A 21471-nucleotide genomic window follows, 5' to 3' on the forward strand; every position below is an offset into this window, starting at 1 on the left:
TTCTTTGTATTTCAAAAGGAACAATTAGTTCATTTAGAAGAGATATTAATCACACGTTAACTCAATTGCACCATCAGCTAGAGCTTTGCACTTTGCTTCAGTTGACGACCTAGCAATCGTCTTTTGCTTCCTACAAGCCCATGGGACGAGATTGGAGCCAAGAAAACTAATGTAGCCACTCATTGATTTACAATCATCATGACACCCGACCCAGTCAATATCAATATACACATGAATATCCATGGAGGCAAATTTACTAAAACGAAAACCACAATTAAGAGTACCTTTAACATATCAAAGCAATCTCTTCATTAAAAGTCAATTATCTTTAGTAGGAGCATGCATATGTTCACATAGTTTATTAACTACAAAACTAATATCAATCAAAGTAAGATTCTGCAAAAAAAAAAAAAAAAAAAAAAAAAAAAAAAAAAAGGTGTAAGACTTTGCAAGGCGCCTATCATTTGACGATAGTGGGTAGGATCATCAAACAAGGTACCAGTGGCTTAAACATACGTTGAAGCTACAGTAAGTAGTGTTTTTGTGGTTTTGCAATCATGTATACCCGCACACTGCAGAATGTAATTCATGTACTTCTTCTAAGATAGAATCAAGTGTACATGGTCATGTAAGACCTCAATGTCTAAAAATAATTTAAGTCACCAAGACTTCAAATCTTGAAGGTGTATGCAGGCTTGAAGATAATAGAATTTAAGAGCATATAAATATATAATTACTACCAATGATTAAAATATCATCAACATACACAAGCAAATATATAAATTCATCATTGGGCGAATAGATGAACAAAGAGAAATATGCCTTGGATGCTTGAAAACTAATGGCAAGGATATAATCACGCAAGCGTTTGAACCAAGCACGATGTGCTAGCTTTAGGCCATATAAGGAATGCTGCAACTTGCATTCATAAATAGGAAACAATTTATCAGCATAGCCAGAGGATTGTTTCATTTAAACAACCTCATCAAGATTGACATTCAAGAAGACATTATGAACATTCAAATGTTGATTTGACTAGCCATGAGATACAATAAGCTAAGGCTAATCATTAGCCAAATAGTAGTGGGATTCACAATAGGGATGAAACTGTTAGTGTATAGTAGTCATCACCTTCAACTTGATTAAATCATTTGGTCACAAGTCGTGCCTTATGGCACTCGATAATCCGATTTGTCGTCCATTTAACATGGAAAAAAAAAACACTTGCAACCAATGATGTTTTGAGGTTGAGCTAGAGTAACCAAGGATCAAGTTTGATTATGAACCAGAACATTGAATTCTTGGTCCATTGCAGCCATTCGGGGAGCTTGATTGCTTTTGTATAACAAGTAGGGTCACTCGTACAGGACTCTATAGAGGTGCTAGCAACCAAAGATATATGACATTTGTCTTGTCCCCGAATACGGCGAGGTTTGGATTGGCAAGAGGAGCCTATGAAACAGATTCTAGTGTAGTGAAATTAGCATGCAGAGGAAGTGGATCTGACACAAGCTCAGGTGCTACGGGCATTGGCAAAAGAATTAGAGCATATCCGATAGTGTTTATGAAACATGTTTTGAAGTAGTAGGCAGAAGCTATGGCTGTTTCTGCAATAGTACAAGAGGTTTTGGCCTCAATGAACACTCAACCTAAGGTCGTGGTAAAACATTAGAATCTGCATTAGTGACCTACGTAGGCTGTTTAGACAAAGAAAATCATATCTCATCAAAACGCACATATTGGGCTATGACAACTTTTTAGTTGTTAGATTCAAACATATATACCCACCCAAGGAGGGAGATTAGCCTTAGAAGACACAGGAGACAGACACTACTGGAAATTATGAAATTTTCGTCCACCTGAAAGTGATATTAAATCAAATTGAAAGCAAAAAGTTGTCGGAAATAGCAGCAAAGGTTTTTCCGGATACCAAAAGTGGTCGGAAACAAGGCTTTCAACTTGATTTAAGATCACTTTCAGATGGTCGGAAATTTCAGAATTTCCAGTAGTGAGACCGAAATCCCATTTTGTGGTAGTCATACAATCGTAGGAAGGGAAAGTAGAGAAAACCAAAGGTTCTTAAATGGAGTAATATGGATGATTATCAAACAGCATTAAGGTCAGTATTTGGGTGAAGGGAACTACAAGCAAGCAATGGCAAGCCCATCTCAAGAATGTGATGGTAAGGTTGTTCTACTCCACCATTTTGAGTGTGGGTATATATGTGGAAAAGATTGTCTGTAAACTATCCCTAAAGTAGAGAAGAAAGTATCTAACTCATGGTATTCACCACCCCAAAATTGTCTTTCAACAAGGGCTTTGAACTTTGTGAAGATAAAGTATGTTAGTTGGTCTTGCGTCTTAATTATAGTCTTGCTTTTGGTGATAACAAATTAATTAATCTAATTAGTTGGCAAGTATTTTTCTAATTGTAGAAATTAAATTGAAGAATTTCACTCTCGATGATCAATCATTCAAGAGTTCTATATTTGAAGATTATATAGCAATCTCTCAAGATTTTGAGTTGGGAGGAAGAAAATCTAAAGAGCTAGGATTTATTTATACAAGGTTAAAACTATTGTTATTCTTTTTGTAAGCTCAAAAGTTTGAAGGAAAAGGGTCAAATAGATCCATGACTTTTATACAAAAGTGCAACTTTAAAAAGTTCAATTAAACATTTAAACTTATCATTTTGGTGCATCCAAACCCAATAACCGATTATCCCGATTATCCACTGGGATAACTGGTCTTTCCGACGATCATTCCAGCAGCCGACAAACCATTCCCAGCGGCCGGCGAACGGTCTCCGGCCGCAATTACAATTGAAGAAGGTCGATCACCTTCTCCGGTGGAGAAGACGACATGAATGACGCCTTCTCAACTGAAGAAGGCGACCAGACGGCGTCTTCTCCAACTAGAGAATGAGACCGGAATGGCGCCTTCTCCAACTGGAGAAGGCGACCAGATCGCCACCTTCTCCAACTAGAGAATGCGACCAAAACGTCGCCTTCTTCAATTGGAGAAGGCTCAACGGTAGAAGGCGTCGATCACCTTCTCTAGTTGGAGAAGCCAGCCGAAATGGTGCCTTCTCCAACTGGAGAAGGCGAACAAACCGCAACCTTCTCCAACTAGAGAAGGCGCCAAACACCTTCTCTAGTTGGAAAATGCAATCGGAATGACGCCTTTTTCAACTGGAGAAGGTGACCAGACCGCCGCCTTCTATAGAAGGCGACCAGAACGCTGCCTTCTCCAACTGGAAAGGCGACCAAACCGCCGCCTTTTCCAACTAGAGAAGGTGCCGTTCACCTTCTCCAGTTGGAGAAAGCAGCCGGAATGGCGCCTTCTCTTACTTGAGAAGGCGACCAGATCGCCTTTGCCTTCTCCAATAAGTTACTTATAGATGGCCGCCTTTTCCAGGTGGAGAAGGCGCCGGTCACCCTCTCTCAACGGCTGTTAATAGTGGTCAACATCTGATACTTTACCGGTAACTTATTGGTTACCGATAAATATGATTTATTTGACTAATTTTGACAAGTTGAAGTGTTTAATTGCACCTTTTTAAAGTTAAAAGACTTAATTACATTTTCATGTAAAGTTTAAAGGTGTATTTGATTCTTTTCCCAAAATTTGATATCCTTCTTCTAAACTTCCTTCTAGTATTCTATCAAAAAAGTTTTTATTTATTTGTCAAAATGAGTTTTCAATCAAATGTCTCAAAATGATATTTCCTTGTTTTAATATAAGTGTTTCAAAATATTTTTTGGGCCAAATTGTTTCAAAATCCTTTTTAAAATATATTTGTTAAGTCAAAATATTTTTAATTTTTGGTAAAAAAAATTATTTTATTTCCAAGCATTTCCTTTCATGGGTTATGTATAGGGCTCTTCAATCTTTTTCAAGACCTGCTAAACTAAATCTAGTGGGCTCTTCAAAGGGTTCTGAAGAATCCATTATAGAACCCTCAAGAAGGCAAGGGGTTATGCATAGGGATCTGGAGAACCGTTGTAGAACCCTCAAAAAGAAGAAGGGTCTCATTTAGGCTCGACACAACCCTTCCAATAACCATTAGTTTGGAAAACTAGTCATTTATAGTTGTAGTACTCCCTGCCGTATATATATCTCTCCTCTCTCATGGCAGAATAAATTGAAAGACCATCTCCTCCAAATTTCAAATCTTCCAATCTTCCAATCTTCATTTTTAGCATATATATTTGAATGTTTGAATTAAGAAAACCATATTCTTCATCTTTTTCATATCCAACAAAGACTTTCTTCCATTTGTGCAATAAGTTATATGCTTTTAATCCTTCACTAATATTTCAAAGCTTCCTGTACACGCTTAAAAATAAGTTCTTACACTCTTTACCATCCTAAAATCTTTCTAAGTCTAAGTTTGAGTCTTAATTGAGTTTCAAGTGTTATATACATATTCTCAATCTTCTAGTGATTAATTTGTATACACTACTAGTCTAATCGAGAGACAAAGTAAAAAGTGTATGTAATTTGCCATCTTTGTTATGGTGTAAACACTTGGGTGTGTAAGAGGTGATTTTGCCCAACACGAAGGGTAGCTATGGTTTATAGTGGCACCTTGCCAACAGAAAGGGTGAATTTGTTGTACCTTGTGCTACAAAGGGATGGAAGTCGTAGAAGTTCCATCGGGGATGATGGTGTGCAAGGGACCCATGGGACAAGGGATCGGTGTCTTGTCTCATCCTAAGCTACGAAAGGTCGATGTTCGTAGAAGTGCTATCACTATGGGGGGTTAGTGCAACGTTGTGGTGCCCACCAAGGTGTCAAAGCAGCCAAAAGAGTAGAGTGATAAATCCTAAGGGAGGTGCCCTTAGGTAGCATAATAGGCTCTACCTAACCACTCTAAAATTAGTATACTTCTTTCTTTTATCTTTTTATTCGTTGCATTTTTTATTATCAATTACCCACACTTAGGACTAAATGGAAAATGTATAAATGAAAAGGCCACCTAGTTATACGAAGCTTCTAAATTTCATTCTTCCAAAAGGCTGAACCCCAACCCTAAGGGCGCCCCACATCCCGACCCGACAGAGCGGTGGGAGGTTGTAAATCATGGTGACTCAACTGAACATTAATCACAGAGGCTAGACCGGTGCTCACTGCGCACAAGGAGCCCCCCTCACTTTGAGGGAGCCCCCCTCACTGCCACTGGTGAGACTCAATCCCTGATCATTCTTCCAAAGTTTCACCTCTATGACCAGTTGAGCTACCCATGCGAGCGAGCTTCTAAATTTCATTGTTCTATGCTTTGATGTTGTCTTATTCATATTTAACTTGACTTGATTATTTATAAATTTAATGTGTTGATCAATTGCTTATACATGATTCTTATTTATTTTTATTTTTTTAAAAAAAAAAACTATTTGATCACCTAGAATTTCATCAAATATAATTAATGAATTTAATCACTTAAGATAAATCGACACAATAATTTTATAGCCTAATTCCCTCCCCTCTTAGGATAAATCGGGACTTTCAGAGTAATCATCTACAAATATAACAAAATAACGCAACCCCTCTAGTGAGATAAAGTGAGAAAGACTCCGTAAATCAATATGAATATGATCTAAAGTTTTATGACTATAAGAAGAAACACATGGCAAAGAGAATCGAGATGATTTTCCAAGATGACATGAAGTGCATAAGGAATCTGAAGACTTGGAGGAACCAACCACATGACACTTTTGCAAAATAAGATCTATAACACAAACGATCATGCCAAACTTGAGAGGATGTATTAGCTGAAAGAGGAACAACAAGACACTAGGACGGAATCTGTATAGACCCCCCGAGCTAATACTCTTGACGATGACCTCCTTGGTGATCTAATCCTTCACAAGAAAAAAGGAATGGTGAAACTCAAAGAATATATTATTGTTAGTAGCAAAAGGCTGATCGGATAAAGAGGAGTGGCGTGATTAGTTGAGGAACATGAAAGAACACTATTTAAGGACAAGAGACAATTAGAAGAAGGTATAAATGTAGAACCAACGTGAGAAATTGCCAAACTTGTACCGTTGTCAACTCGGAAAGTTTCAGATCCATTGTATGACTTAAACTGCGTCAGGGGACTCCCTTCCTAAAATAATGCATAACATTCACAAATAATAATATCAGGATTCTTTTTTCTTTTTTTTTTGAATGCTATAATATCAGGATTCTAAATGCACACAAAATTACTCGTTCATCCCTCCATAAATATTTGTAAATAAATAATCCAGCAAATCTTAAAAAATATGACCAATTGACCATACACGAACCCGATATCCCATATATATATTATAATGACTCAAACCATTTATATACATATTACATAACATTTATGTTCCTATTCTAACACAGTTCAATTAATACTTAACAAAGGAGAAGTCAAAATTGCTTATCATCTAGAAAGTGGATCTTAAGTAATGCTCCAAAAACAAATAGAAAAGTGGGTTTGTTTCACTCAATATAAATAAGGTAGCCACCATTCTTAGATTTACAAACCACAGCCTTAGATTTACAAACAATACAAGCCTATAAGAGAAAGTGTTACTAAAATACATGACAAATTAAACATATAATTACACTCTAGGCTAGCAGAATCAATCAATCTCTATAAACTTTAGAGAATAAATAGATTTAGAATGGGCTACAAACAAGAAATATCATGCACATCTAGAAGAAAGGAAAAGATCCTCGATCTGCTAATACCACAGGAAGATGATCTAAACATACTCAACTTTCTTCAAGCTGCAAAATTTAATGGAACTGAAGCTAATATAGATGTCCATGTAAGCGGGAAAAAAAATTAGTCATATACGATGCTCTGACCAATTATCCAGATTATTTTCCTTACTTAAAATGATCCTGCTGAATTATTGCAACAAATTCGTGATGCAAATCATCATCTTTCTGCTTCCATATCTCACCATTGGCATGAACTAGCCATGAAATCTGAGGAGAAAGTTGAGTGTACAAATCTGCAAGCAATCAAAGTAATAACAAATCATTAATTGCTGAATGATGATTCCCTAAAAGTTCAGTTGCACTAACAGCAGCATATTTAACTTGACCATGAGAAGTACAGGCGCCTATGTCATAATTCGAGTGGGCTGGGTTTCCTATTCCTAGTAGGATTGGTTTAACGGCTTTAACCCGATGTTCTTATAGGATCTATATACAATTCAAAATACAAAATAGAATCATATATTTTATCTATTCTCTCTTTCTTGGTTTCTCACATATTTTGCTTCTACCCAACTAGTAGATGGTGGCTATTCACCACCAGCCAAGCCTTTCAATGCGTCAATTTGAACATGGTATCAAAGCATGTGTCCTAGACTATTTGTCTCTCTATCACTATGGGTCATATGTGTCTCTGAGCAGCTCTTGCCTAGTTTTGCCTCTACTGCTTGAAGATTTTTTGGTGTTAATCCTAGAGTGTTTGTGTTGCCATGCTGTTTTGAGGTTGTTCGTGTTTGGTTCCATCCTTGGAGCTTTATCTTCATTCCTAAGGGTTGTGCATAGTGTTGTGTCTTCCAAAGCCACCCGGCATTGTTATCCCCAAGCTGCATTTAATCTTCATTTGTAATTTTGAGCTAAGTAGTGTTCGGCTTTTTAATTCAAGCTTGAAACTTCCAGATGTTCTAGCTTGAGGGTGAGTGTTGAATAATAGGAAACCTTAGTCCTATTCTTAGAAGGGATGGGCTTTGTTTCCTATTACTAGTAGGATTGATTTAACCCTAAGTTCTTAAAAATATAGAATCTTTATACAATTCAATATCAATATACAAAAACACAAAAGATACAATCTATTATTATCAATAAAATCATATATTTTTTCTATTCTCTCTTTCTTTGGTTTCTCACAGATTTTGTTCCCACCAGGCCTTTCAATCCCTTAATTTCAACACTATAAAACAAAAACAATAATAGTAAACACCTACAATTAAGGCCCAAGGGTGTCACTTTTTTGAAGTACCTGTAACCACTCATATTTCAGAAAATATGGATAGTGAATAAAACATGAGCACCCTTATTTGACCTGTATAACATTATGGGTTTATAGGACGATTCATGGATACTAATAACATCCACTTATTTGTTTTACAGTGTGCAATAACTTGGGGAATCAATGATCAGCAATATTAAAATTAGTTACTAAGAAAATATATAATAGAAAAGCATGTGGGCACAAAGTGGAATCCAAATCACACATGCCCAATTTTTACACATATACTTGGTCTCTAAGAGAAACCCCCCCACACCCCCTTCCCGGAGTTTTCATTTTAACAAATCCCCTAATTTTGAAGAGCCATTATTGCAGGCCAGCCTTTATATCAGAATGTACAAAAGAGAAAGATATATGTTCTGCCATGCCACATCTAAGCAGTTCTTGACCACTGATAATTTCTGCTTCAATTTCAGGATTTACGAATAAACTTCTTATATGATTCACTATTCACTAAATCAGAAAAAATACGCAACCATGTTGAAAGAGGATCGTATTCTTGTTATTTATTTTCATATTTCCCCTCTTTTAGAACAACAATACAAGATATGTAACATATAGGTGAATATCTATATACCTGAACCAGGAGAGGGGTCTGGATCTCTAGTGCTGTGAAGAACCATTGTACCAGAAAGAACAGTTAAAAACCCACAAAGAACTGACACAATATCACTAGCACTTTGACCAGACCAGTCCTGAAAAAGAAGTAAATGACAGCAGTAATTAAGGAGACTTTTATAGGTTCTAGGTTCCCGGAGTCCAGGTATCAATGTTCAAAATGTACCTTAAACATTATGGCACTGGCTACAATTGTGAGAGTTGTGAACATTGCATAATAGATTGGAGAAACAACAGCTGTGTTAAATGTGTCCAGAGCCTGAAGAAGATAAAAAAACACGGTCATCAATTCTGAAAACAGTTAAAGTTTCAAGTACATTTAACTAACAATCTAAAGCTTAAATCCCCCCCCCCCCCCCCCCCCAAGACACCCAGCATAGGATGGAGGATCCACAATCCAAACTGAGTATTCTGAAAATAAAACAGTACTAGGTTTTTTTTATAACAGACTGACATCGATTATTAATTTTTATCGCTGTTATCACCTCAAATCTTTCCGATATCATTATTATATGGTGAAAAGGGAAGAGAAAAACAAAAAATAAAAAATAAAAAATAAAAAATAAAAAATAAAATTAGAGGATCAACAAACTGACCTTATTTAAGTAATTGAGCTGAATAACTATACATGTAACTGAAACTGTTACAAAAACCCACGTTTGGAGGTGTGCAACTTGACTTGAACCCTCCAGCGTAAGCTTTATAGCAATGCCAATTGCTTTAATGCTCATTACCTGAAATAGAGCAATAATTCAATTTTCTTTTCTTTTCTTTTCTTTTTTTAATTATTGTTTTTCTATAAATAGCACTAAGTTAAATTTATATCAACCCAGAGAGATTGTAATACTAAGCATATAATCTAAATCAATTTCCCTTCATAAGCAACATCACCATTTAGTTCAGTTCAAATTGGAAGCCCTCATTTCATTTTAGGCCACTCCTGTACCTCTCAAAAGCACTGTCATGAATAATGCCTTCATCTTCATAAAATGGATAAGTTTTAAAAAAATTACTTGTAACATTATAAACCAAAAGGATAAGAGGGGATTGCCATATACTTCCCATCATCTACAGAAATGAAAAAGTAAATCTAGTTCATACACTAGGGACAAACTTTAAAATTCATTTAAAAATTAATAGAATTAAAGAGGTAAGCTTTTACTTGAAAAGTGATTAAAAGTCAAACCATTACTAACATGGTAGAAATGTAGAATATGATCAATGTAAACTAGTTGACATCCAGATGTAGATATCTAGTTGCTTAACTTTGAAGACTAACAAAATAATGGAGAGCATTTATATATGCTTTGGAGTTTGGAACAGAACATGATGACTTTCTCTATTGCACCAGGCCTTCCATGTGCAGCTCTATTATTAAATAAACAACTTCTTCTCCCAGACTCCCTCTTTTTTTTTTTTTAGTATGACTAATAACTAAATACAAGGGCAGTGAACCATCTTCACACATGAAAAAGCCCTTATAACACATTTTAGACAATCCTATAGGAGGATCAAATATTCAAATATGCAATTATGAGAAATACTTAATTATTTATAAAACATTAGCGAATTAGCCTTTCATAATCATTAAGGTAGAAAAAACAATAAAACCCCATAAAAAGGCTATTGATGAAATAGCTTTGCAGCATAGGTCATCCAGCCTCTTGTTACATCTTTTAGTTATAATTATCCTAATTTAAAGTATGTACATCATGCATTATCAAGATGCCAATAAAAAATTAAATCTAGCCACAAACATCAGACTCAAGCTCTGTATGCAGAATAATAACAAGAACCATTCTCAAGAAAAGGTGACTAACAAGAAAATTAGCACCAACACTCCTGCAGTCTCTCATCAGTTGCACAGTATCCTCCACATTTTGCTATTAAAATTATGGTTTCCTTAAGAATTAATACCAACTTTTAGTCTCTTAACTATGGTGACGTTTCCACTTTTGATCCTCAACTATCAATAAAGTTTAGTCCCAAATGCCCTCATATGAAGGAGAGTGATGTTTGGTACATTTCAGACATTTGAACTGAATTTTGTCAATCTAAAAGAGTCAAGGGACCAAAAGTGAAAACGCAACTGCAGATTTTGGGAGAAGTCTACAAAACCCTGAAGAGTATAATATCTTGCAACTGTTTAAAAGTAGTATCATTATCATACTAAAAGATCTTTTCAAGATTATATAAACACTAACCGTCAATGATCCAATTATGGAACAAATTCCAATATAAACCATAATATTTGTCTGTCCATAGCGTGGCTCACAATACAACACCAGTACCAATGCTATTGCTATTGCTGCTGCAATGTACAAAAGAAAAGCTGCACAAAAGAAAGTGAGACGTTATTAAGAAATACGGAGTATGTAATTTATATTACTGACATAAGAGGATGGCAGAAAATAAAAACCAGTGTACCTGGCTGGATTGCTAAACCCCAAATTTCGTCCACAGAACTAATGCTATGTTCTCCAGGAGCATGAAGAACAATGACTGTAGAACCAACTACACATAAAATGCATCCTATTACTCCCAATTTCCGCAATTTTTCCTTCAGTAAGAAATGAGCTAGAACAGCACTGAGAAAGATGAAAAGGGCACCTAATTATTTACTTGAAGTACATATGGGCATTATCCATATAGTAAAAAGGTGAAAAAGTGAAATACATAATTACCTAACTATTATACTCAAAGCTCCCAGCGGTGTCACAAGCACAGCGGGCGCATAAATATAAGCTATGAAGTTGGCAAATTCTCCAACAATCACTGCAAAAGTTTGAAGGTATTTAAGGTGGCTTTAATATACATTCCACTCTCAGAAACACACAATCAACTTGCAGAAACAAACTTACTGGTGACCATGCCAATCCACCAGAGTGGCTCACATAGATAACCATACCCTCCTGAACCTGCAACGATGAATAAATAGCCACCAAAAGAAAATAAAATAAATAGCACAAAAAGACTGCAATATAAAGAATATGCAAATTAATGTGTATACACCAATAACTTGAATATAGATTCTGCCTAGATTATTCTATTTAAATAGCTCATTTCTTCAATAAACTATGGTTTTTGATATTAAGTCTTCGTATTATAAGGAAAACTGGGTATGCTATAAGTTTATGTGTTATTTGTGTCAATGCAATTTCTAAGACTCATGCAAAGTACATATGAACCTTTAAACTAAATTACATGTCCTAGTTATATGCAGATAGTTAACTGTCCATATATCAGTAGGATAAAGCAAAAATATTAATGTTCTACGCATTCAACTCCCTCATGACTCATGAGTTGTGATTCCACAAAGTTAACTTCTCAAAGTTCTCCCTTATAGTATGTTTATGAAAATAACAACATGAAGACTGATGTCTCAATAGAAGTGACAAATAACATAGAAAAAGAAAAAATAATTCTTATAGAATAATAATAATAACAACAACAATTAAATGTTTGACCTGACATCATACTGTATCCTTTAGTAAGGGAGAATGAAACTAATTGAACAGCAGTTACAAATAATGACACCCTGTTTCAAACTATGATTAACATAAACTAGGATTACAATATTTCGTAATCCAACCCTATTTACCACTCAAAATCCACTTCATTTTGATTATTAAAAAAGAGGGTTGGGGAGTACTTCATAGTTGAAAAGCAATAGAATAAAAAGGGAAAAAAATGAAGACATTAGTTTTAGAAAGGACCATTAGTGCAGCATAGACTTAAATAAATTTGTAGTAAGGGAAGTGTTAGTTTTCATATGATGAGTATTTAAAAACTACAGTATTTCATTTTATAAAATTAATTAACTTTGAGAACTTTATGTTAAAATTTAGAAATCAAACAAAAAATGAAATTTTCAAATAAATTAGTTCCCTTATGGTTGACATCAAAACATGTAGCTTCAATAAACCCATATACATATACATATACAGCCAGTCAAGGAAGTCAAAACTATTGAGATCTCCTTGAAACTACATTTCTCCCAACAGATTATTTCGCACATGAAAAAAAATAAAAAAGAGTAACGTTTTAGCAATTAAAAATAGAACAAGTAATATTATCCTTGGCAGCCAACACAAGCTCATCACCCCATTCCAAATCAATTTTCTTAAACATTTGAGAAATCTTTACCTAATGCATCTAGACGGCACATTTAATTACAACAAAAAGAAAAGAAAAATGAAAAGCATCCATGTTGAAAACTTGTAAAATATGCACTGGACATATGCATGTATTAATAGATGCAGGAATGAAAAACATTTTACTCTAGAAATGATGAAGAACCATAACATTCTAAAATTTTAAACCTCAGGGTTTCATGTAGATATCAATGATCTATAAAATCCAGGGTGCCAACAGTCAGTGTAACTGTTCCTAATGCAGAGTTGCAGACCTTACTACAATTCTATGATTGAATACTTTACTCACATTATGCACAGTGTCCCAATTTTGAATAAACACTCTAAAAATACTAGAACTTTTTGCCCAGCTTATTTGAAGCTAAGTTGGAAAAACAATAAATGAGGGGGGAAAAGGCTTTAGGTACTTCAAACTAGACAAGAGGCAAAATCTATTCTTCAATATGCTTCAAAGTTGAAGCTTTTATAAAAAGAAATGTCTCTTTTTGAAGATACTCCAAGTGGTCAAACAATCACTTAGGTTAATATGTAAAAAATCACAATGCTACGAATTAACAGACCAATTCACTAAATACATAACAGAATTGAGCTCTTAAGAAAGATACAAATTATGAATTCCATATTGACTCAACAAATCCTAGTTCATCCTTTATTCCAGCAAAGGCTAACACAAATCTCATACTATCGCGCAAAATTACAATGCTAAATACAAAAAATACACAAACAATTCGGAAATGAAGACGCATTTGCGTCGATAAATTGCACGTACTAGCTCGAGTTCCGCAGGCGCCGGCTCTCTGGAGTCCCTTCTTCTTGATGATGAAGCTGGATCCAATGAAGGCACTGGATGCCATGGCCAATCCGAACCCTATCAAATTATCAGTGATCATGATAGAGACGTTTCTAAGGTTCTTCTACAACCAATCGAGGATTTAATTCTCATCTGAAATGCCAAGAATGTGGATTCAGAACCCTAGCGCTACTCGATTTTCTCAAGAAAAATAGAAAATCTGAGCAAGAAAAGTATAAATAAAAAACAAAAAGAAAGGGGCCAACTGCGTTTTTCAGAATATTTTACAAAAAAAATTGTTTGTTTTGAAGATGAATGTGGTGAAAGAGGACGCACGAGGCAGATGGGTGTAGAGCTGCCAGTTCAAAGCTCGTGGCAGATGTGTATTTATATGTTTGATTTTCTCATCTCAGCGAGGGAGATCCCCACTTCGCCAGCACTGGCTATAATAATACGGAGTATAATAATAATAAGAGTTCTAATACATGAACTCCTTAATTTTACTTTTTAAATTTTAATACTTGAAGTGGTGGATTCTGATAAGTTAATTTTTTATGTGAATCCCAATACAAGTGTTTACATCGATATTTTGTGTGTGAGAGTATAAGTTGAGAGTACAAAAAAGGAGTACATATAACATTTTTCTAATAATAAAGAGCATGCTGCTCAGAATTTACCTCTATGGTAGTTTTAAAGGTAAATCTATTAACTTATGATTAGTCCGATAAAATTATGATCATCTAATTAATAATAATAATAATAATAAATGTCAAATAAACTTCTAAACTTTATTTTAAAAAATTAATTAGGTTATCAAACTTTCAAAAGTTGTAACTAAATCCATAAATATGTTATTTTAAAACATTGAAACTTAGAAATCAATTAGTGACCTATAATTACAGGTCACTAGGGTTTCGGGGATCCTGCGACTAGCCTCCGACCAAATTCCGACATCAAACACTGGCAACCAAACGATTACTGGTCGCATTTGGAGAAGGCAGACCAACTGGTCGCCTTCTCCTTCATTAGAGGAGGCAACCAGTTTGGTCTCCTTCTCCTTCGTTAGAGAATCGACCAAACTAGTCGCCTCTCCTTCACCAGAGAAGGTGACTAGTATGGTCTCCTTCTCCAAACTCGACGGGTGACCGTTCGCTTGTCGACCGCTGATGTTTGATGCTGAAATTTGGTAAGAAGTTTGTCGGAGGGTCAGAGGGAACCCTAGTGACCTGTAATTACATGTCATCAATCGATTTTTGTGCTTCAATATTTTAAAATAACATGTTTATGGTTTAATTGACTTTTTGAGTAAAATTTATAGATCTTTTTGACCATTTTGTCTAATAATAATAATAATAATAATAATAATAATAATAATAATAATAATAATAATAATAATATAATATAATATAATATAAATATAATAAGTGTCAATGAAGGTAAGGGTATAACCAAAATAAAAAATGTGTTTGTGTAATAATGTGAATTGTTAACTTGTATAATTTAATATATTAATTGTACAATAATAAGACAGTTTTAAAAATAATAATAATAAAATTGATTTAAAAAATATATATGTAACAAAAAAAAAAAAAACACACACAAAAATATGAGGATTGCTTTTCTTTCCAATATAAACATGATATGATATTCTTAATATGAAGCAAAGGGAAAAGGTACAAATAGGTCATTGAGTTATTTGGGGTAGCAATTAAGTCACAGAATTCGAATAAGCTCCAAATTGATCCATGAATTTAGGAAAAAAATGCAATTAGCATTTTTAACAAGTTAACAACAAGTTTTTGCTGAATAGAATGCCATGTGTATTTTTTATTTTTTATTTTATTATTATTATTATTATTATTATTATTATTATTATTATTATTATTATTATTATTATTATTATTATTCTACTAAGCATTTGACTCTAAAAAATAAAATAAAAAATACACATGGCATTAAAAAAAAAAAAAAAAACAAAACAAAACTTATGTAAACTGCTCTCTCCTTCGAAACCTCTCTACCTCTCTGCCCTCTCGAACCTTGCTTCTCGTTGTTCTTTCGTAGTGTGGCTGCAGGCCTATGGCCGACGGTCTCATACTTCCTTTGTATTTTGTTTTTTAGTTTCACAACTTCCACCACCTCCGGCCGCTACCTTGCATCAGCACCTCTTGCCGTAATAACAACGCCAACTCCAAATCTAATCCAGAAGACCCTCACCATTGTCAACGCTTATGTTTTTAGAAAAGGGAAAAGAAGAATTTGTGTCAGTGTTCTTTTCTTGAAAATAGGTAACGAAGCCTTTGAGTTCTGAAAAAGGAAAAGAAGTTTTGTGCGAGGGCGTGGAATTAGCTCTTTATTTTCAAAAAAAAAAAAAAATACACATGGAATCCTAATCAGCAAAAATTTGTTGTTAACCTGCTAAAAATATTAATTGTACTTTTTTTTCAGGTTCATGGATCAATTTGGAGCTTATTCAAGTTCGATGGCTTAATTGCGGAAAATTATAGCGTGCACCAGGGCGCACAATGCATTGTGTCATTTTGTATCTATTTTTTTTTAGAAATTCTGTTTCACGTGTCTGCTGTTAACTTCTAAAAAAAAAAAAAAAAAAAAAAAAAAACTCATGTTTTGAATGTGCATAATTGTATAATATAATGTACATAATTGTATAATAAACATAATAGACTGTACATAATACACATAATCTTTTTTGAAAATAATACACACAATCTAACATAATACATAATACACGTAAACTCTTAACATAATACACATAAACTCTTAACTCTTAAAAAAAATCCCTTGTTTTGAATGTACATAATTGTATAATAAAATGTACATAATTGTATAATAGAATACACATCAATTCCGTCCGTCAACTTCCCATACAACTTAACAAAACGACCTTGTTTTGGGCAGGACGGGGCACACAATACATTGTGTGCCCTGGTGCACGATATAACGATTGATTGTCCCCCAAATAATTCAATGGCCTATTTGTATATTTTTCCTAAAACAAATATTACGTTAGTAATTAATTACTTTGATATAATATAGATTTGGTCATTTGTGTTCTTTATTTATTAACTTTTGTAAAATTATTTTAATACAATAATACTTTATAACATTGAGCATTAGTTTAATTTTTTTTTTTTTTTTTTTTTGTCTAAACGGTATAAAAACTAGTTTGTTAAAATATATGAGTACGTGTCCCAGTAATGTACAAATTTAATGTACATAGTTTAGATTAAAAATAGTTATGTATGATTTGATATAAATAATCAATATATAGTATCCATATATAATTTTGTAAATGCATATTTTATTATGTAAATATTAGTTGGATTTTTAAATTATTTTATGACTAAGATATATAGTTATTGTGTAGTGTTTGCCATTTAGATTTCAATATGATACAAAATTTGAAAAAAAAAAAAAAAAAAACATATAAGCTAGTCAAAGCCGTGTGTATTTATTATATTATTATATTATATACTCTAATGTGATAAACCCGAAGTGCCAAACCTTAATGGACAAGTATTGTTAACCTTATTTTTGTTTTGGGTTAAGGAAAATAATTTTTTTTTTTTTTAAAAAGGGTGAAATATTAACTTCATTTTGACACTCCAACATGGGAATACAAGATATGTTCCAAGTTTGCATTTGATTTACAAACTGACCATTATGTATATATCAGTAGTTACGTTATATCATGAATCATGATACATTATGCGCATTATGAATCATATTTAAATTATTTATATGTCTTTAATATATTATTACTTTGAATTAATATATTATATACCTATTCCGATTAACGTATTATGTATATACATTAACATAGTATGTACTTTCAATCAATTTACAAATACATAATTTATTAATTATTAAAGATACATATATACATAATCTGAACCAAAGTTTACGATACGTATGTTATACCCTAGTCCACAATATAATTCGCGAATATATATATATAATTTCTATGATATCAGTCGGTATCAATAATACTAATTACGTTTAACACAATTAGTACTATATTGAGTATTATTAGAATCCATACGTGATAAACCCAAAGTGCCTAATCTTAATGGACTAAGTATTGTTAACCCTTTTTTCTTATGAGTTAAGAAAATTATAAAAAGAGAGAAACTTAACTTGATTTTAATTTCAGACTCCAACTTGCAAATATAAGATATGTTGCAAGTTTGCATTTGAGCCACAATCTAACTAATATATATATATATATATATATATATATATATATATATATATATATATATATATGAAACTTTTATAGTACGTGGTGATGATGAGTACCATTTCATTATCGTATTCAATACAATTATATATTATACTAGGTTTTATTAAAATTCATTCTAAAAGTATTCAGTGTAATCATGTATTATATCGGGTATCATTGTATCAATGAAAACCATTCCACTAATACTAGGTAGAATACACATAATTGTGTCAAATACTATTGATAATAATTACCAATAATAAGTTAATGCAATATATAATTGTATTGATTACGAATGAGATCGGTGTTGATTAACATACATGTTAGAATTTTCCTATGCGTATACTATTGATGTTTTGTTAATGTTTCTTTAGTTTACAAATTGCTGGATTTTTCTTTGGATCAAATTTTGAAAAATTATTGGATAAATACTAGTTGTGATTGTAAAAATATAAAAATATATTTTAATCTTTTATTTATTATCATAAAAAAGATTGTGAAGTTATACATCCTCTTATGATTCATATAGTAGATTTGGGCTTGAGTCTTATCATTTTCATCTTCTATATATATAGATTTTCTCAACAACAACCAAAAATAAAATAAAATAAAAAATCATCTTGCCCATGAAACACTTTGTTTGGTTAGGTTAAAAAGTATGAAGAAGAAATTATAACAACCTTGTCCTTTAATGTTATATAAAATAAATGTGATATGGTGATTTTTCATATATATAAAAGAAATGTCATTTGCAGCTTTTTGTGGGGATGAAGTAAGACAGTTGGCTTAAATAATTAACATATTAAGTTTTGAGCACCAACATGGGAGTTTATATTGTTTAAATGTTTAGGGACAACCACATATATAGTATTGCAATATTTTATATATTTAGTTGGAATTTGGAAATCACATGTTTTGGATTAGTAGCGTATAGTAATCACAATATTATAATTTAATTAATAATGTCTTCGCATTATATATGATGATTTAAAAGAGTAAATGCCAGATAAGGTCCTCCGAATTTGGTGGTTTCGCCATTTTTAGTCCTAAACTTTCAAATCGACCAAGCGTAGTCTTCCGAGTTTCGAATTCGACATGCAGTAGTCCTTCCATTAACATATGCCGCTTGCACCGTGAAAAGTAAGGATAAAATAGTCTTTTTATTTCAACCCCAACCAAAACAATTCATTTCCCTCAAAAATTAAAATTAGCCGGCCTAATCTCCTCCCATCAAACTTCTTCTCCAATAATTCTCAATTACGCAAACACCATTCTTTGGCGAGCCAAAACCGCAATTTCAATCCGAAGATTTCACAATTGTGGATTCGTTCTTGGCAAAGAAAGCTCTATAGTTCTACTATTTTTAGGGAAATTAAATGATTTGTTTTGACCGGGGTTGAAATAAAAAGACTGTTTTGCCCTTACTTTTAACGGTGCAGACGATCGATAACAGTTAATGGAAGGAATAGGCCGGTCGAATTCGAAACTCAAAGGACCACATGTGGTCGATTTGAAAGTTTAGGACTAAAGGTGTCAAAACCACCAAATTCAGAGGACCTTGGTTGGCATTTACTCAGAAATATATTTAAACTAATTAAATCTTAGTTGAGATCAGAGCTTCCAATATTATGATTATGTACTTCAATTGATTTGTCAATTCTCATATCAGATTGTAAAAAATTATTTAGAGAAAATTTTCCGGCGTGCATCATGGCTTTTAAGAAGACAATTACTACTACGTACTATGCAGATCATCTAGCAAATTGAGGCACAAAACTATATTAAAAGGATCATTATAATTAACTAACTATTCTTAAATTTGTTTTTAAACATTACGTGTTAATGATGTTATAGAAGTTGATTCAATAAGATAGGTCTTTTTTTATTTTATTTTTTGTTTCTCTTGTTTACACCTTGAAAAATAATTGAAATACTATTATTATAGTAGTAGTATTTTAATTTACATGGTGTTTTGTTTGCAAAATGAAAATAAGAGGCCAAAGCTTTGCAAGTTGATGATCTTTTGAAGATTTCAAGTGGCCCGGTGACAAGATCAAGATCAAAGAAGATACAACGAGCTTACAATGTTTTTCTTCGAGAAAATTGTTCTTCTAAACTAAATCAAGAAGAGGTTGATCAACAAAGAACATTAACTTCATTCACGTATTTTCAAAAAAAAAAAAAAGATGAAACAAGAGAGTAGCTAGCTTATTTGAGGTATATATATATACTTCGACTACTTGCTTATGCAATCATATACCTACCTACTTGCTTACTTATTCACCTATTTAACTAGTTCAACCAAGCATATATATCAATCACCAAGCACCATACTTAAGTAAACAAGTTATTCCTTATGTTGGTTTCAAGAAAGTTAAAGTCAAGAGGGTAGATGCGCGAAGGAGGAATTGAATAAACTTAATAGATTAAAAAAGAAAAAAGAAATTTTATGCACAAAAGTGTTTTGGTCAAAGGCAAGAAAAAGTCTAGAAGTGTGAAGGATTGAATAGACTTTATAAAACTTTTGGTTTTTGAACAAAGTGCACACCAAAAGTTTTTTTGTGCCTTTGTTTAGTGAGATTCGTTTGCATTTGAAATCATTTAAGTGTGATTGGATCGTATATAAATATAAATAATAGAATGTAAAAGCATAAAGTAAAGACTGTCGAGAGAGAGAGAGAGTTTTCATAGTGATTTGCCATGTGGTGTGTCCCCCTAATGTATCTTCTCTTTATCTCAAAAAGGAAATTCACTGATAATGTATAAATTGCACACAAAATATACAAAGTGAAAGCGGAGCTTTTCATTAACTTCTTCCACAAAGTTCCTTCGCTACTTTACTTTTGCCTTCTTCACAGGAATCTTCTTGCTACTCATAGCATTGTCTTTCTTTGCAAGGTATAGCCATGTAGTCTCTTTACAACAATTAACCACCAACCATTGATTTTTCTCTCAATAATAGTATAACCAACTATTTGAGTTGAAGGTGCCTTTCTTCAAATGGTTGAACATAGACTTCTTGGAGACTTGGATACTAGGTGTATCAGTTTAAGCTTAGAGAGAGAAAGCTAGATGTTGTTTTGAGGCTTAGCTTTCTTTAATATACTTAGAATGCTTAGTTTTTTTTAATCATCTACACTCTATGTTGAAGGAATCTTCTATTTATAACTAGTAGGAGATGAATTCTTCCTTTTGAATTCAAACCCCTTTGAATTTTCTTGTTATCACTTTTTCAATGTTGTATGGTGGATAATAGTAGTGTCCAAAAGCTATTTCCAAACTGTGTTGCTTATCTCTAGTTTTTTTTTTTAATATCACATTTTGAGACTTTCTAAACACTACAACCACCCATTTTGACTTTCTTTCCATATGTCAAGATATACCTTATTATATTCATTATTCAAGCCAAACAACACATTTTCAAAAGATATGAGTTATTTTTCTTCACCTTTTAGTTAACATTATCTTCTTCCACTAGTACAGATCTGATCATTTGCTACTGTCGTAATTGACATTTAGCTACTGTTGTACACAGTCGCGAATACTATAGTCACAAAAAGCCTTGAACATTCCGCGACTGTTGTGGAACAGTTGCGGATTGGGTATTAATTCACGACTATTCTTGATGTCAAACAGTCGC

At 33.0% G+C, this 21471-nt stretch overlaps 1 protein-coding gene across 3 annotated transcripts; it reads right to left on the bottom strand.

Moving 5' to 3' along the window:
• Positions 1–5530: 5530 nt before the first annotated feature.
• On the bottom strand, positions 5531–14028 carry LOC109177215 (probable magnesium transporter NIPA6). Of its 3 annotated transcripts, XM_019326529.1 has the most exons (11): positions 13568–14028; positions 11506–11562; positions 11329–11419; positions 11072–11232; positions 10849–10976; positions 9241–9378; positions 8811–8903; positions 8604–8721; positions 6872–6995; positions 6049–6112; positions 5531–5864 (listed from the first exon to the last, which is right to left on the bottom strand). In XM_019326529.1, the coding sequence occupies exons 1-10, from the start codon at positions 13686–13688 to the stop codon at positions 6097–6099; spliced, it is 1047 nt and encodes a 348-aa protein (XP_019182074.1). In that variant the 5' UTR covers positions 13689–14028; the 3' UTR covers positions 5531–5864; positions 6049–6096. The 3 variants fall into 3 exon arrangements, with proteins under 3 accessions (XP_019182074.1, XP_019182073.1, XP_019182075.1); XM_019326528.1 differs by lacking the exons at positions 5531–5864; positions 6049–6112 and adding an exon at positions 6453–6765 and having other exon boundaries at positions 13568–14027; XM_019326530.1 differs by lacking the exons at positions 5531–5864; positions 6049–6112 and having other exon boundaries at positions 6453–6995; positions 13568–14027.
• Positions 14029–21471: the final 7443 nt, after the last annotated feature.

Source organism: Ipomoea nil, unplaced genomic scaffold (genome assembly GCF_001879475.1).
Source record: "Ipomoea nil cultivar Tokyo-kokei standard unplaced genomic scaffold, Asagao_1.1 scaffold0804, whole genome shotgun sequence".
NCBI classification, from domain to species: Eukaryota; Viridiplantae; Streptophyta; class Magnoliopsida; order Solanales; family Convolvulaceae; genus Ipomoea; species Ipomoea nil.